The following is an 18381-nucleotide window of genomic DNA, read 5'->3' on the forward strand; positions in this document are numbered from 1 at the left end:
GTTTGATCTGATTATCTCTTTAACCCACTGGTACCTCAAAAAAAAACAATCAAATAAAAGAGATGAGGTTTTACTGTGTGACCAGTCTTGCCAGTAACATTAGCATTTATGGAGGACTTTTTGTTGTTGTTGTTTGTCCTTCATTCTCAAAGAGGGCCATGATATCAGGGAGGTGAAGCCATGACTTGCAAGTGAATTGGATTTAAGTGAGATGGGCTGTGCAAAGTCACCAGCCTCACTTTGTCCTCCAGAGTCATGTGGGTCTAGTAGTCACACATAGATCAAGAGGATCAAGCAGCTCGGGATGCTATGGGAGACCTTGGCCTTTTAAAGCTTGGCTCTTTAACAGGACTTAGTCTGGCTGAGGTAATTCCCATTCAGTGGTTAAGGCTAAGTAAGAATTGAGGCAAAGAATGGCCTCTTTTACCTAGTCTTTTCTTTTTTAAACCCAAACCTCAGGGTTTCTGATTAAGATAGAAAAGATTTCTATTTACATTCACTCTGAGTCAATCAGGGCCCAAACAGTGACCAAATAGGGCTTGGCCTGGGACCTATGATTGGCCAATCAATGAGAGTCAGAATCATTTGGGTTTAAAGATAGTCCTTAGGAAAGAAATCTAGCCGGTAAACTCCAATTTATCTTGAAAGTTTTTAGCAACCAAAAAAATTTTTTTTAAACATTGTTTTAAGCAAAGAAAAAAAAAAAAAAGGAAAGCAGGAAGGAAAAAGGAAGTAAGGAAAGAAAGAAAGAAGGAAGGAAGGAAAAAAGGAAAGGAGGGAGGAAAGAAAGGGGGAGGGAAAAAAGGAAAGATAAAAGGAAGGAGGAAAGGAAGGAAAGAAAGGAAGGAGAAAACAGGAAAGAAAGGAAGGAGGGAGAAATGAAAAAAGGGAGGCAGAGAGGGAAGAAATGGAGAAGGGAAAGGAGGGAGGGAGGAAGGAAGAAAAAGGGAAGAAAGAAAGAAAATTTTCCCAACTGTCAGTTCCAGTTGGGTTCCCAGTGGGCACTTTACTCACTGAGGTTATGGTTTGTCCTTTGTTCTCAAAGAGCATGACATCAGTGAGGTGATGCAAGTGAATTGCATTTCAGTGAAGGTGGGCTGGGCAAAGTCACCACTCTCACTTTCTTCTCCAGTGCCATCTGGGTCCAGACTTTTCTCATTAAAAAGGTCGATTCAAACACCATTTTCCTCATTTAACTAAATTCCACAAAACATGGACCGTGTAGTTACTCTGCATGAAACCTATTGGGTAGAACAATGAAAGCCCACTCCCAACCATCAAGAAAGTTATGAGTTAAAAACGTGTCTCCTTTTCATATTATATTTATGAAAACTATAGAGCTAAGTGATTTGGCCTTTGTTATCTGGCAGGGAGGGAAACAGATTCCAGATTTTCTAACACCTGGGGTCAGTGTTATATTCACCTCTGCCAGGGTGAATTCTTCCTGCTTTTGACTGTTTATGGAAATCCAATTCTATTGGAAACAGAAGTCTTTGAATTTAGAAAAATAAAAGCTGTTGAAATACAAAGGTACTTCCCCCTTTTCATTTGTTGTGCCATTTCTATAGTTTTTATTTGGATAATCACTTTACTTAGTAACTCAATGGCATTTATCATGGAACATGGCAGACTTAGTAGAATAGACATTATATTTTCATATCTTATTGACAGGAAAGAACATATGAAGAAATATGCCAAAGTCTCCTCTTGAAAAAAATGAAATCCTAGACCCTCCAGAAAAGTTTTAAGTTGACTCTTTTTGTCCACATTTGGGGTTTTCTTGGCACAGATACAGAAGGAGTTATCCATTTTCTTCTCCAGCTTATTTTCTAGATGAGAAAGCTGAGGCAAACATGGCTAATGGTCACACAGTTAATAAATGGCTGAGGCCAGATTTGAATGCAGGGAGATGAGGCTTCCCAACTTCAGGCCCAGCTCTCTATCCATCGAACCACTAACTGTCTCCAGAAGGAGAGATCAAACTATAGAAAGGTTCTTCCATAAAGAAAGTAATTTTGGAAAAATTTCAGTTCAACTCAATAAACATTTATCAACTATCTATTATTTTCTGTGTTCCAAACTAACTTTGATAGATTATAGCTTTAATATAGATATAACTATATTAGATATAACATATATTATAAATATTATAGTTATAACATATATCTTACATATTAGATAGATATAACTTTGATAGATATAGATGTCTTGTGCTAATGTCTTTGTATATTAGTTATCTACTAGATTTGAAATCAGAAGACATGAGTGTGAATCCCAGTTATTCCACTTATTTGATGTGTAATTTGGGGTAATTTCCTTGACTTTTTAGAATCTCAGTTTCTTCATCTGTAAAATGGGATTGATGATATTATTAAAATTCTGTTGTGAGAATCAAATGAGATAATGTATGTACCTTTATAAACTTTAAAGTGCCATAAAAATGTCAGCTAACCTTATTATCATTGTCTAATACATGAATTGAAACTATGTTTGGTTCTGACTGCTAATTCCTAGACTAAGACATGTTTACAAGTTTCACTGGCAGGTCTAAGTTAGAGGCAAAGAGAAAAAAAAGAAAAGAAAAGAGAAGAAGTAAGGAATAGAAGAGGGAGATAAAAATGGAGAGAGAAAGAAGAAAAGGAAAAGGAAAAAGGTACATATTGTGTAGCACCGTGTTATCAGTAATAGTCTCTAGTATTGTTTTGTCATCCTGGGTCCAAAGGTCTAACATGTAAAGATCCTTTAAAATAAAGAAATATTGACCAATTTCATGTTGGCTCACTGGTTTTAATGCTTTTTGACCTTTTAGTTGGTTCTTAGACCCAAATTTTGGTTCAAGGAATTTATGTTAATAAATCTAATCTTCTTTGCAGAGAAGAGTAGATCTGTGCTCTCCTGAAGAAATGACTTTGAACAATATATGTAATATACTTCAAAATTCTACACTAGTCACATATAGATACTCTCTCCTCCATTGTGTCTTAATATTTATATTGACCACCAAATTTCTGTCCCCTCCCCATGTACCCAAATATTAGTTTTATTTTCTAAAACAATATACAATAAAGAACTGCCTGTGGTTCAAAAAAACATGTATGCAAAGAGTCATTTAAGTCTTCAGCTGTGTGCTGATGTCCTACTGCCAATCCTTTCTGAATAAATTCAGTATTTATTGATCTTAAGAGCATCTCTTTTGTTCACTAGAGCTTAATATGATGGTTGAAGACTAGCAATGGCCCATTAACGGCACCATTTTTTAAGCCATCTTTTTTTTTTTCTTCTTCTTCTTTATTTGGAGGGTCTCTGAAGCTTTAGACTAATGAAACCTTAGGCCATTTGTATTTTCCTTTACATAAAGCACCACATATGTTCATTTCCCAAGACTACAGAGTTTAGCCATTCCCATCCTTCATGAACTTGTGAATTTCAAACATTAGTGGAGATAAGCCAAATCAAATAAAAGCTTAAATACCAATGGTTTTGTATTTATTTTGCAGTATATTTCCACACAGATGAGACATAGTATGTACTTTTCAGTTACGCGGTCACATTATTCATTAAATGGGTTAGTGTAAATTCAGTATTTTTCAGCTACTGCTTAAAAATAGTCTACAATGGCAATTCTAATGTTGAGACAGAGGTTATTTTGCATTCTTGAATTCACTGAAAGCATAAAGGTTACTTTGAAGTATATTAGGGAAAACTATTTACAAATTTGTACAGTTTCCAGTTTTTATTATTTTGTTTTGTTTTTGCTTTGGCTATACCCATCCAGCAAAACTAGATTTCATTCCCATCGTTCCAAATTTGGTCTCATTTGTAGTTTTCCAGCTGGGCTCTTAGGTTTATCTACTGATGGCGACTTAATAGGTTCCATGGAAGGAGGATATGCTAGATTGTCCTTGTAATTCATCTGATCAACTAACTGATCTTTACAAAGATTGCACCCAGAAGAGCTGATCTAGTAAAAGAGTAGACAAGTTTCAAAATATTTCTTTTTTTAAATGTTTTAAGCAAAATTCTAAAGGTTGATTTTGCAACTCCATAAAGGAGCCCAGTGTTGTAGGAAATCTTGACTCCTTTATCCACTCTTTTCCTCCCTCCACCCCCACACCCCAACCATGTACCATTGAAAATTATTTCTAATTAGGTTATTTATGTTGGAAAAGGCTGATGGGTTTATTGGCCACAATGGCAACAATCTGTTGTAAAGGACAAGCATGGCTTTTAGACAGCTCCCCCATGCTGCCACTGATGCATGTGCTGGTTTCTTGTGAAACAAAACAAGTAGGTTTTAGAAAGAGAGAAGAAAATGTCTTTTATGTACATCTGCTTCGTCATCTGATCTCTCTCGTGTCTATATTTGAATTCATTTCTTCTTTGCCAGAAATATTGCGCTTCCCAAAAGATGCCTGGTTTAGTGTTTCAGAATGGGCTACAGAAAGCAAGACCAAAGTACCTGGTTGGGTAGAGCTCCCAGTTGTGGCCGTTTCAAAGTCCTCAGCCTCTCTGCTATCGAGGAAGCAGCCACACTGGCTACCTTCCTTCCTTCCCCCTTTACATTTCCCCTGCTCTTTTTCATAAGTCTGTCTCCCAGATTCAGGGTAAAGAAGTGCCCCTGTGGCAAGGAGTGCCAGTGACTGGTTTCTACCATCCTTTTCAATGAGATGGAGATGGCACTGAGCTCTCGTGTCCAAGAACAACCAGGTCATTGCTCTGCAAAGGAAGTTGAGCTGATTAGCGTGTAGCTGATGCCACAAAATAAAGAATAGAGTCGAGTCTTTGTCTCAGGGTCAGGAAGGCTACTCTCCTTCACATTCACACCCCTGAAAGTCTCAAAAACTCCTTTGCTTTGCAATTTTTAGATATGCCATCCCAAGCCAAAGGCTCCAAATTGAGTTAATTTATTCTCTCTGGGCAATACCACAAGATAATAAGGCAATAGCATGATAAATCTTTCCAGCCCCCTATTTGGCAATAAGATATCCGGATCCTTGATAACATGGGCCTCAAAATTCTGGCTCATTAATGTCATCTATCTCATCAATTTGAAAGATGGGCCAATTATATTTTTTTCTTTTTAAAGAAAGACAGGATGATCAATCCAAACAGGGATGTTTTCCTTCAATTTGGGAACAAGGGCAAAAACAGAGGCTTTTTTTTTTGGCGAAGAAAGTCACGGGAAAGATAATAATAGCCTTGCCAGTCAGGATTTGCTTTCTCTTTTGCATCTGCTGAAAGCAATAGAGAAGTAGAAGATGGAGCATCTTAAGTTCTGCTTTTCACTGTGGAGTCCCTCAGGGTCTTTGAAAGGAACATCAAAATGTCAGTTTAATTAGGTGTTCTTCTTCTGGGTGAGTCAGCCATTTTCCTCGACCCACCCAAGGCACACCCTACAGACCGGTCCTAGTTCACCAGGTGAATTTGATGGTCCTTTTTACCAGTTTCTGAAGGGCCAAGTGCCTTGATGGCGGTTAGACCTTCTGCATCTCAATCTGCTGGTGGTAGTGCCGTGTCTGGCCTTTGCCATTCAACTTATACACAGAGCTCTTCTGTTGTCGCCTTCTGTAGCACCACACGGCGCTGATCACCACTAGCAGCAGCAACAGACACAGGACAATGACTATGACAGCAATCACCGGACCTTTACTGACACTTGAGCAATCCTCCCCCACACAAGACTCAGTGGTTGGAAGGGGCTCTTCTTTTACACTTGAAGTGGGAAGCTCCCGCTCCATGAATCTCTCAGAGGGCAGGTCTGGGAAGCTCTCATGGGTGCTGATCACGGTGGTCGGGGCGGGAGGAGGAGTGGTAGCATCTCTCTCAGCATCTCTGGGTGATGGGATGTGGTCCAGGGGCTGGGAATCTGCTATCGTCATTGTCCCTGGGGTTGAGTTGGTAAGGTCATAGAGTAAGGTGGACATTGGAGATTCATCCGTTGCAAATCCCCAGGGCATGGTGGACTCATAAGTGACCATATCACTCACTCCTTTGCTGGGGCTCACATTCTCAGGGGCAGTGGTAGGTGTGAAGGTCACTGGACCATAGTCCAATGTTCTCATCAGGGTGACCGTTATGTCTTCACTTATAGTGAACATGGTACTGCTGGATTTTTTTACTTCTACATGGTTGGGCTGGTCAGTCATAAGCAGAATGCTTTCATCCAGACCCACTGACCCATCTCCTTTGTCCCCTTCATCTTCATCTTCTTCCTCTCTTGTCCCATCAGTTACCGGGTAGCCATCCAACCAGGATTCATCACTACTGCTCACAATGTGCTCCCCAACTTTGGAGTCATTTCTGACCAGGGTTGGCCCAATGGGGAAGTCAGCACTGTCATAGATCATTTTGGTACCTGGCTCGTGGTGTCTGGATTTCACTCCAATATGGTTATCACCATCGGAAAAATGCTTCTGGGCCTTCTCCTCTATCATTTCCTTCTCCAACTCAGGCTCATGAAAACCCTCGGCTGGAAACCAAAACAAATGTTTCTGGCTCAACAAAGAGACTGGAGATTCTGTGGGAGCTCTGTCTTCTCCTCCAGGCAGCCCCCTCGTCTTTATGTCTTTGTTGCCAGCCATGCTTTCTCTTCCTAGAGAAACAGAGATAGAATAACCCTGTTTTAGTTTGTCGGAGGCTTCCTCCTGGCTCCCGCTCTCCTTCTTTTCCTCCTTATTTGGATCCTTCTTGTGATCTGTGAATGGCACCGATCGGTCATCGGGGAAATTCTCTTCATAGTCAATATGTGTCTCAGTTTCATCTAGAAAAAAAAAGAAGGGGGCATTAAGTTACGTTGAACAACAGCTTTTCCTGTCAGGTTGTGAGCTTCTTGGGAGCAAGAACTGGCTTTTGCCTCTTATTTGTTATCTTCAGTGCTTAGTTCAGTGCCTGGCATACAGTAGGTACTTAATAAATGTTCATTAGTTGATTGGCCCATTAGGGGCATAACCAAAGCAAGATAAGCTTGCAGTATGCTCCCTTGTTAAGAATTACAGACAGTACAGAGAATGTAAGCATGCCCTAACAGCTGGGTTGTTATTGACCAAGCTCCCCATTACATTGACAAAAGAGAGTCAACATATGGTGCTTGGGCTATGGTGGGCTCATGGAGTAAGTAGATGACACATTGTGGACGGTTTGTTTAAACATGATGGACTAAGCTGCTCTTTGGAGATATTGATAATAGTGTACTTCTCCCCAAGCGTATGATTCAAATCAATGTTCAAGTCCCTATGCTGAGTATGGCTTGGTGCCAGTGGCAGAAATTTAAAAATAAAACCCCAAATCGTCCTTACCTTCAAGGATTGCACATTCTAATGGGAGGGAATTCAACATTATAAATAATAAATAAAAGATAATGTAAGGATGATGCGCTGGAAGAGAGTGGTTTTCTTCTAGAAAAGATGGTGTCTTAGCTGAACATGGTGGGTATTCTGAGAATTGGTCATGAAGAGAAAGTGTATTCTACATATAGGGAATAGCTGTGTGCAAAGTATGGAAATGACAGATGGAAAGCTAAGCATGGAGGACATGAAGGGAAATACTATGAAATAAGTTCAGAGAGGAAAGTTTTGTTCTTTGGTTGTTTTCTGTCATGTCTGATTCTTCGTGACCCCATTTGGAGTTTTCTTGGTTAAGATAATAGAGCGGGTGACATTTCTTTCTCCAGCTCATTTTTACAGATGAGGAAACTGAGGCAAACAGAGTTAAGTGACTTGTCCAGGATCACACAGCTACTGAGTGTCTGAAGCCAGATTTGAACTCAGGAAGTTGAGTTTTCCTATTTCAGGCTGCGTGCTCCAGTCATTATAGCACCACCTAACTGCTTAGAGAGAAAGGTAACAGCCAGATTATGAATAGTTTCAAACTGTGACAAAAAAAAAGACTATACTGAAAAGTGTTTATCTTAACCTACAAACAGAGGAGGATCATTGAACATTGAATTCAGTTTGTTACTGAATTGTGCAGCTAGACTCTACAAGAAGACTCAGTGATGACTCAGAAGTTAAAAACCTGGATGCTTGGGAGATTGGTGGTACCTACAACAGAATCATGAAGATGAAGAATAGTTTCTGTGGATTACACTTGAGGTTGCCTGCCATTTTCCCATTTTGTTGTCTATCGTTGTTTCTGCATTTTAGCAGGTGAGAAAATTGTGTCATGTTAAATTAGGATGATTCCTGAATACACAAATGCTTTGTGAACTCCCCCATTAGATTTTAAAGTCTTTGCTGCTGGGGATTGTACAAAGTTTTTTCCCCATTTTTCTATAACCGTGTCTTGGATGTACTAATACTTTTAAAAAGACTATTGAATTGAAAATATCCAAAGATTCAGTGAGCTTCACTGTTTTACTATGAAATCAAATTCACTAAGTTTTACTTGGTTCCCATTCTCATTCATTCATTCGACAGTTTTTTGGAAGGTTCTATCTAACATGGGCTAGGCTTTGGGAGAGATATGACATTTAGGTTAAGATATGGTCCCATCTGTGGAATAACCTCCACACAGTGAAAGAGGGAAGGGATTCAACAGTTTCATGAGGTTAAGGGGGGAAAACTGCTATCAGTTGAAGAGATTGGTGGAAGCTTCATGGAATTGATGACTTTTGATATGGGAATTGACAAAGCATTCAGGCATCTTCTTAGTTTCAATAGGACACAAATTTCTCATTTGCTCAGTTGTAAAACCCAATATATAATAGGATGGGATGATGGCAGCCACAGAAAACACATTGTTTCTGTTCAACTTCAAATGTAACAACAGAGATGTTGGCTGCCTTCATCTAAACATCCTGTGAATCAAGGCTTCTCTTTGTTCTGAGGTTTTGGGGATTTAAATTGGGGATTTAAAACAAACAAAACCAAAAATCCAAATAATCTAGGATCTCTTTGAGAACAGTGTTACCCTGATTTCATCACCCCACTCCCTCTCCTCATCCTTTTTTATTGTTCAGTCATTTTTCAGTTGTATCTGACTCTTTGTGAGCCATTTGGAGTTTTCTTGGCAAAGATACTAGAGTGGTTTGCCATTTTCTTCTCCAGTTCATTTGGCAGAAGAGGAAACTGAGGCAAACAGGCTTAGATGACTTGCCCAGGGTCACACAGCTAGTACGTGTCTGAAGCCAGATTCGAACTCAGGAAGATGAGCCTTCCTAACTCCAGTGTTGGCATTCTATCCACTGTGTCCACCTAGCTGCTCCATTCTTCATTCTTAGAGGGGGTTTCTCATGGAAAGACCCAAGGATTAAAGCAAGGAGAGTTCTGGCTATTCATTTATAATCTCTTGCTTCTCTCAGGAATCAGAGGGTGAACAGCTAGATCTTCCCATCGGGTGTAAAGTAAGCTACAAAGTTTTATCTGGAATTTCCAGCAGACATCTTGCTTAAGTCTCATTCACTGTAGACAACAAGATAATGGAGTGAGTTGGCTGTGAGATAGCCCAAGGGCCTTCTGTGTTTGAACAGTCCATGGTAGCCACATTTATGTGTGCAGGAGTTGTTAGCTTTGGTGGGGGGGTGCTGTATGAAAGCATCCATTCAACTCTCAAAACATCAAAGGCATCCCTTTCCCCATCTCTATCAGAATGCTCTGGCTGACTGGCTCCTCTCAGCAATGTTCTGTCTTCCTGTCCCTGCTCTATAAACTAGAGAAAGGCACCGTTGGTCATTGGGTAGTCATGTGGCTAACCCCTGTGTCCCAAGAATTAACTGTGTCCTTTACCTCTTGAGAAAGAGTCTTAGATTTGGGGTCCCACTCTGCCACTTATTAGGACTTTGGCAAACCTTTTCACCTTTAAAGATCCATATCCTCATTTGTAAAAATGCAGATATTGGACAAATGATCTGCCACTCAGTTTCCTGTAGCTTTTGAATAATAATAATAATAATATGAAGCAACTTTATAGATATACATTATTTTATTTGAGGCTCTCAATAACCCTGGGAGGTAAGGAAAGTCTTACAATCATAGACTTAGAGTGGAAAGGTCATCATGATTATCTCGTCCAGTACCATCCTCTTATAAATGAGTCCATCACTCAGTGATAAATTCTCATAAACATTTAGCAATAAGCATCAAAAAGCACCTACTATGTGTCAAGTAACATATTAAGCTCTGAAAATGCAAAGAAAGGCAAAAAATAGTTGTTGACTTCAAGGAGCCTACAATCTAATGGAGAAATCTAATGAAAACATTAAAGTCTGAAGAAGTTAAATTATGGTCAAATGATTATGGTCCTAAAGATAGTAACAAGCACAGCTGAGAAAATATTATGGGTATTATTGTCATCACTTCAAGTCTGAAAAAAACATAGCCATTGAATCAGTGTGAAATGAAGGATTATAACTCAGGTCCTCCTTTTTTCTAGCTCCAAATCTCTTCCTACTACTTCTGTCTCTTTCAAGCATCTGCTCCATCTTTTTTTCAAAGCCCTCGTTAATAAGAGGTAGCAATAATCGTGACAGCCAACATTTATATAGTGCTTTAAAGTTTGCAAAGTACATATTTATTTTCTCATTTGATTCTCACAATAACTTTGGGAGGTAGGTGCTTTATTATCACCATTTGACTGAGACTAAGAGATAAACTGACATCATAGAGCCAGTAAGTGTCCAAGGCTAGATTTGAACTCAGGATTTCAGTGCAACACTCTCTATACTCTATCTTTTCTATGTGGAGTTAACACAGAAGAGATTATTTATTTAGTTTAGTCTCTAACTTAAACATAGCAGCCATTTGGTTAACTCTGAGTTTATTGTTCTATTGATTGATTTTGACCTTTCTTGATGATCTCATCACCTCTCACTCCCTTCTCTCACACTGGGAAGGCTGTTACGCTAGACTGAGTAGCTAATGTCTGTTCCTTCCACTGCTAATGAGGCATCTCACTGTGCCTCATATATGGGCATTTAATGAAACTGATCCTACTGCTCTAACAGCATCATTCACACCAACAATCATACTGATGATGCTCTCAGAGCCCAGAGGGCTAATTTCACTCAAAGATCAGGGGCAGAAAGCCCAAGTGACCCAGAAAAATAGCAGCCTGTCCTTGACATCCAACCTTCATATTCTATGCTTTGGTCTCCTAGAATACGGTGCAGCAAATGTCAGAGCTGGAAAGAACCTTAGAGATAATAAAGTTCAGTCTTAAGATTCCAAACTCTGGGATTCCCATAATATCTTAGCTCTGAGAGTCGAGGCAACAAGAGAAAGACTAATGGAAATTTTTTAAGTGACCAAGGGGTCACATTGAAAACAAACATAAAACCCTAAGGATAATTTTTGCATTGAAAATACATGGCACTTTGAGGTCCCAACGCATATTTTCCCCATTTGACAGATAAAGAAACTGAGTTTCAAAAAACTTAAATAACATGCTCAAGGGTATAAGACCTGGTAGATTAGATAAAATTATATTGATATTTTTATTTTTACTTTACTCTCATTTCTGAATACATTGTTCCCCCTTTCTCTATTCAGCAAATCATCAATTATAACAAAGAATAAAAAAGAAAGAAAGAAAAGGTCCAGCTAACTAATCAAGAAGGCAATCGAGTCATGCATATTCTTTACTCATGGTCCCTAAAGTTCTCCTTGTTTCTATAGTGAGGCAAGCTTGCTCATTAGAATTATATAGCAGAATTCAGGTCTTTCCACTTTCTACTACCTCTTCACCTGCCGTCTTCCTTCATTGGGAATCAGCAAACAAGAAAAAGGAAAAAAAAAAAAAAGAAAGAGACAAGAAATTCTACCATGTTGGGTTTTTGTTTGTTTTCTTAAAACTAAGGTAGGAAATGATAGTCTATCTAATCCTGGATTGTGGCTTTTGCTTCTACAGATGGCTTGCAATGACACACCAAGATTATCTGAACTAGAGCATCTCAACACTCCTCCCTCATGCTAGAAAGCAAGATGTGTGAAATGGAAATGAGCATTTATGTGGTGACAGAACCCGTGTGACACGGTGCTCTCCTAGCCTGCCAGTTAGCCCTTCCTAATGGCTTCAAGCTATCTTTCCAGATTGATCCTGTGTGACTCCCCTCCCTCACACACATTCTGACCCCCCTGACTGGCTGATTCAATTCCCATCCATGACATTTCATCTACTGCCTGTGTCTGTTCATAAGTTGTATCCCTCTTCACCTCCAATCTCTTGACATCCCTGACTTCCTTCAAGGCTCAGTCCAAGTCCCACAAAGTCCTTCTAGCTAAATGCTTCCCCTACAGAAATCACTTTGTAATGTTGACTATTTTCAGTATCTCTTTATGTATTTACTTAATGATTTTCCCTAATAAAATGAAAGCTCTTTGAAGGTCGGAGAGGTTTTGTCTTTGTCATATTCTCAGTGCCTAACATAGTCTCTGGAACATAAGTGACTAATAAATGACAGTTGAATTAAATTAAGTAATTGAAAGAATTGCTACTGGATTGTAAGCAAAGCTAACACCTGTCTGAAAACAGCTATATCCTGTATTTAATCAAGTATCATCTCATTTCAGTCCAAATCCATATATCAATTTTAAGATTTAATATGAAGGTTTTGGGAGGTGTCCAACTCCCAGTTAGTATTTTGGCAGATGTGATAATTTCATTAGCGTGGGTACTACTTGCAGTTAATACCTGTCATAATCCCACCTCCAAGCCTCCATAGATGCTAAGGGAGCTGGGTTGATGTCAGATATGATATGTAATTGTGAAAAAGTCTATGTGTGTAACAAAGGAGGAAGAAGCTCCCGCTTTATGCCATGGATTAGAGGAGACCTATTTGGGAGGGAGGGCAGGTTCTGAAGGATGGCTACTAGCTCAGGACACAGATTGGAGAGAACTTGAGTTAGCTCAGCAGAGCCTGATATAATGTTCATACTTACACATTCACCATGCCAGGAAGTGCTAAATACAAGTTTGCTAAATTAATTAAAAGAATTTTTAAAAAACCCAAAACAACCTCTAGAGATGGAGCAGCTAAACAGATAGTAAGCTGACCTTGAAATCAGAAAGACCGATTATTAGCTTCCAATTTAATTATAAGCAAATTGCTTGCCTTCTCTTCCCCTGGCAACTTTATTAGACTCCAAATTTTAAAGAGCTATGTCTTTTCATCATTACTTGGAACTCTCCTTCCCATGAGCTCTAGATTGCCCTCCTCAAAAAAGCCCACCTTGTTTTTGTTGTTACAAATTAAAGGAGCTACTTTAGAGCAAAGCATCTTAAACTGTGGGTCCAAATCCCATATGGGATCCCATCAGTGAATGTGGGGGTTGAGAAAAATTTAGCAATAGTAAAAGGTTTCTGAATGTTCTTTATATGCTGCAGTATCAAATATGCCACCAAGATTTAATTCTTTATTTAAAATAAACAATTCATCTCATTAATATGCAAATCTGCTTTCATCTTTAACAAATGGTAAAATTTAATAAATGGTAAATTAATAAACAGTAAAATATGTATATCAAAGGATTATTTTAAAATAAATTTCTTGATGATTTTTATGAGTAAATGTGTGATTTATATATATTTTATATACCTCTATAGCTGTGGTCATGTAAAAGTTTCTTGGACAAAAAGAGCTCGCAGTAGAAAAAATTTAAGAAACCTTGCTTTAGATCAGGGAAAATAAGTCATTAAATGTACTCATCAGCTGAACTACCTTGTGTTCTATTCTCGTAATTGCTCTTATGTGTTTATATACTATTATCCTTTCTGTCAGAATGTAAACTTATTGAGATTAGGGGCTATTTCCCTTTTGTTTTTCTAGGGCTGAGAGCAGTGCTTGGACACAGAAAAGGTACTTAATGAATGTGGATTAATAGACAGATCTTTTCGTAGTTTGTTATAATAACAATAACTATTATTATCATTGTTATTCTTCTATAGTAATTTCCTACCCAATGATGGCTTATTGTGATATGGAGGTAACCTTGGCTCTAGAAGGCCATACAACCCAACACAGATTCTGGCTACTATGCTGAGCTGACTTTGAGCAATACTCAAAGGACTAACCCAGCTAAGTCTGGAAAGCCTTAGCCATTAGGTGATGAATGTATTTTGGCCAAAGCAACTCATGAAGAATGTCTCTTTATGGAGAGGGTGCAGTTTGTGCTGGTAGGGAAAGTACCCAATGTAGATTAAATGAGGAGCTTTTGGAAGCACTGAAGTAAGAAGAAGAAGAAGAATTTATTCTAAATCTCACTCTGACTAGATCTGGAAGGGTTTCACTGGGACACCATCCCATGAAACATTTCAAATCCCAATTTGAACTTAATGTGAAAACTACCCCAGTGAGTGAGAACAGAGAATCTACAGTTCATTGAGTTGAATATAAAGAGCTCAAGAAGACAGTAACTCAAACAGCATCTGGCTGTGAAGGGGCAGAAGGAGCTTATTCCCTCACAGCCCAAAGAGATGCCAGGGCCAAGGCCTGGGAAAGTGGCCAGTGATGTCATCTGGGAGTCCTGTAGTTTCAGGGTAAATACTCTGACTCTATATCATGGGATCAATATGTCGCAAGAATTATTTTTAAAAAAGAAAAAAGAAAAATAAAAGAAAGTTCTTCCCCATGCATGTTCTATTTAAATACTCAATTGGTGAAACTGTGAAAAAATTCACTCCAAGAGGTCAAAGGGACATCTACGCCATGTCTTCCCCCAACCTTCTTTCCCTCACTCCCTACTCTCCAACTCCAAAAGTAACCAGGACAAATTAATATCTAGATAATTTTTCATTGCTCCAAAGAGTCAAATCTACAACCTCCACCAACTTAACAACTTTCACAGCTGAGGAAGTCTTCATTATGTGTATTTTCTCCTTAAACTCCTTAAACTAAATCTCCTTTTGTCTTTTATTTAATTTTTCTTCAATTAACAGATATTTATTTTTCTCTTTTCTAATTTACTTTTCCTCCATGAAAAAAAGAGGAAGGGAAGGAGGAAGAAGAGAAAGAGGAGGAGGAAAAGGAAGATTGGAGGAGAGAGAAAGAGGAAGAGAGGAAAAAAAGACGAGGAGAAAAAGACAAATAAAACCTTTATAATAAATAGACATAATGAAATAAAGCAAATTCCCACAAAGGTCTTTTTCTTCTTATGATCTAAGAAAGGAGCATTTGATGTCCACTGAAAAAACAATTATAGAAAATGGAATGAATTTTTATAAGAGGATCATTTCTTTATTTTGATCATTATCAAAAGAAGAATCATTTCTTAATTTGCTTTTTTTTTTCCCCTATGGAAGCTCCATTGAAATAAATCACTGGATCATAACATTGCTAAAGTTGCAAGCAGCTTCAAAATCCATCCAGGCCAACCTTATTTTTTTTTAATATATGAGGAAACTGAGGAACAAAGACAGAAAATGATTTGTCCAAAGTAACCAAGATAGTAAATAAGGAATCCAGGATTTGAGCCTGGATCTTAAAACTAATTTTAGCCCTCATTCCATCACATCTAAGGAGGAAGTTCCCACAATGATGAGATCACAGATTCATTAAAGTATCAATTTTCTATTCTTACTATTACCTTAACTAATTCCTCTGTCTTAACAATACTTTCTTTCTTCCTTCAGTCCTATTTCACTCATTCCCAAACCCCACAAAATGGTCCATTTGAACAATATTTTAATAACATCATATTCACTCCAACTAATATTTTCTAAAGCTGTTCTCATGATGTTTTCTTGCATAATTATAAAACTCTTGTAAAAAGTTGTTTAATTGCCATACAGTATTATATCCTCATTCTTCCACCTCTCCCCACCTACCTTTTCTCTTAACTTCCCTGTTTCTGCAAAAGAGTCCATCATGCCTAGAAAACTCACTCTTTCTTCACCTCTACTTCCTTCAAAAACAACTCCTTCAGGAAGACTTTCCTGATTCCTCCCAATTAGTAATACTATCTCTTTATCCTCCAGTTACTATTTGTATTTTGCATGAACTTCTACCTAATTGTCTTCTTACAAATGGTGTCCCATGAGTTCCTTGGGGTCAGAGATTGTTTTTCTCTCTGTTTCTCCATAGTCCATTATAGTTCTTTGGCTGAGAGTAGGTGCTCAGTAAATATTTATAAAATTGAATTCTACTAAATTTCATTAGTGCTGGCATAGGCTCAGCGAGTGTCTCTGCCTAAATTCTCACCTTGGACCCTGCACAAAAATCAATTTTTGCAATGAATTATAATTTTTTACCTTGAAAAAAAACTTTATGACTTTTTAATTTCATAGAAGAGTGTCTGTTGTTGTTCAGTCCTTTCGCTCACATGTGATTCTTCATGACTTCATTTGGGGTTTTCTTGGTAAAGATAGGGAAGTGGTTTGCCATTTCCTTCTTTGGCTCATTTTACAGATGAAGAAACTGAGTCAAACAGGGTTAAGTGACTTGCCTAGAGTCACACAATTATGAAGAGTCTGAGAACAGACTTTTTTAATAATAGCTTTTTATTTTCAAAATACATGCTAACATAGTTTTCAACATTCACCCTTGCAAAACTTTGTCTTCCAAATTTTTCTACCTCCCTTTCTCCTAGCCTGTTCCCCAAAACAGGAAGTAATCCAATATAAGTTAAACATGTGCAGTTCTTCTAAATTTATTTCCACGTTTGTCATGCTGCACAAGAAAAATCAGATCAAAAAGGAAAAAATGAGAAAGAAAAAAAAGCAAGTAAACAACAAAGATGAAAATACTATGCTGTGATCTGCATTGAGGCCCCATAGTCCTTTCTGGATGCAGATGGCTCTCTCTATCACAGGTCTATTGGAATTGGCCTGGATCATGAGGCCAGATTTGAATTCACAAAATTGAGTTTTCCCTATTCTAAACCCAGTGCTTTGTGCACCATGGCACCACCACCATGGCCCAAGTAGTGTTTTGGCTTGGGATTCTATGTGATCACTAAAGTATCTTTCAGATCTATGATTTCATTGGCAGGTGCCATCCATGCAATAAAGGGGAGTTACAATAAACATTTTTTAAAGGATTTCACTTCCAATGAATGCAATGGACTTAGTCCTTAGCTGCCCTAATAACACTATTGAAATAACAATGGCAGTGCAAGAAAGTGCAAAGGGTTTGAATTTGGATTCAGGAGACTCTACTTCAAATGCTCTCTGACATTTTCTAGCTGGGTGATCTTGAGCAAGTCATTTAAACTCAATAAATTTCTTTTCCTCATTTATAAAACAATGATAGCAATGCCTACAGTGCTTACCTGTAAGGATTTTTGTGAGTTTCAAATGAGATAATGCATATAAATCTTCTTGCATGACTTTAAAGATCTATGTAAAAGTTCAGTTATTATTAATTAGGACCACAGATTATAGATTTAGAATAGAAGCAGTGGTTAATAAACAACTGGCTTTTCTCCCAAATGTACACAAGGCATACTTTCAACTTTAATCTGTCTTATTTCCCCCCCCCCCAATACTTTCTTAAGTATAGACAATCAACAAAATAATAAATCAAGTCCTTATTTGTAGCATTTGACAATTTTCTAGATTTAAATGCTTCTGTGAAAATTTAACAATAAGCTCATTTTGAGGTGATCCCAACACTTCTGGAAAAAGGGATCTTTAAGGTCATCTAATTTTCTCTCTCATTTTAGAGATTATAGTCTTATAAGATAAAGGATTTAGTGTTGGAATGGATTTCAGAAATCATCCAGTTCAGTCCTTTCATTTTACTGATGAGAAAAAACTAAGACCCAGTTACTGGCTTAAGTGAGTTGCCCTGGGTCATACCCAACACTCTTATCTACTATGGCATCATTTAGTTGTGCTTCATTATCTGTTCCCATACCATTAGAAAGGTACTGCATATCATCTAGAGCTCTTGTGACAAGCCCAAGAGCTTTCAAAAATCTCAATATTTACCAGTCTGAAAGATTATAATTATAAAGCATTGTTCTCTGAGGGCTTCTTTCTTAAATGGAAAAGTTAAAAAAAAAAGCATGCTTCCACTATCACTCCTTAGCCTGCTTCTGAGTTTCCATCAAGATAACACATCATCACATAGTTGTCAAAATGAAATTCTTTATTTGTCTTATGACCAAGTATGAGAAGAGGTCAAGCTGAGAATGTCAGGGAAAAGAACATCTTTTCAAGGTATCGTCCAATGAAGAGAAAAACCCTCAGTGAATCGTATTAAAGCAAGAAACTACATTTGGATTTTTAGCCTTCACTTTATAAATAAACACACCCTGAGCAAATTACAAGGAATGCTGATTTTGTTCATTTTATTTTAAGTACAACCTTGATTTGACTAATTATTTTTTGTTTATTGGTTCATCAAGTCTTTGATTTGGAAGGCATCTTAAAGGTAATTTGATATAACCACCATCCAAATCATGAATCCTATTTAGAATCATCAAAATAATGGCCTCTACCTTAAGGACT

At 37.9% G+C, this 18381-nt stretch overlaps 2 protein-coding genes across 2 annotated transcripts in view; one reads left to right on the forward strand and one right to left on the reverse strand.

The window, feature by feature from the left end:
* Positions 1-12244, forward strand: part of CRTAP (cartilage associated protein) — an 84101-nt gene extending 71857 nt beyond the window's left edge. The window contains exon 7 of the mRNA XM_074272215.1: positions 11842-12244. Coding sequence (XP_074128316.1) covers positions 11842-11907 — 66 coding nt within the window. The 3' untranslated portion in view covers positions 11908-12244. The remainder of the gene's footprint in view (positions 1-11841) is intronic.
* Positions 3265-18381, reverse strand: part of SUSD5 (sushi domain containing 5) — a 100104-nt gene continuing 84987 nt past the window's right edge. The window contains exon 5 of the mRNA XM_074272217.1: positions 3265-6760. Coding sequence (XP_074128318.1) covers positions 5475-6760 — 1286 coding nt within the window. The 3' untranslated portion in view covers positions 3265-5474. The remainder of the gene's footprint in view (positions 6761-18381) is intronic.

This window comes from Sminthopsis crassicaudata, chromosome 5 (assembly GCF_048593235.1).
Source record: "Sminthopsis crassicaudata isolate SCR6 chromosome 5, ASM4859323v1, whole genome shotgun sequence".
In the NCBI taxonomy this organism is placed as follows: domain Eukaryota; kingdom Metazoa; phylum Chordata; class Mammalia; order Dasyuromorphia; family Dasyuridae; genus Sminthopsis; species Sminthopsis crassicaudata.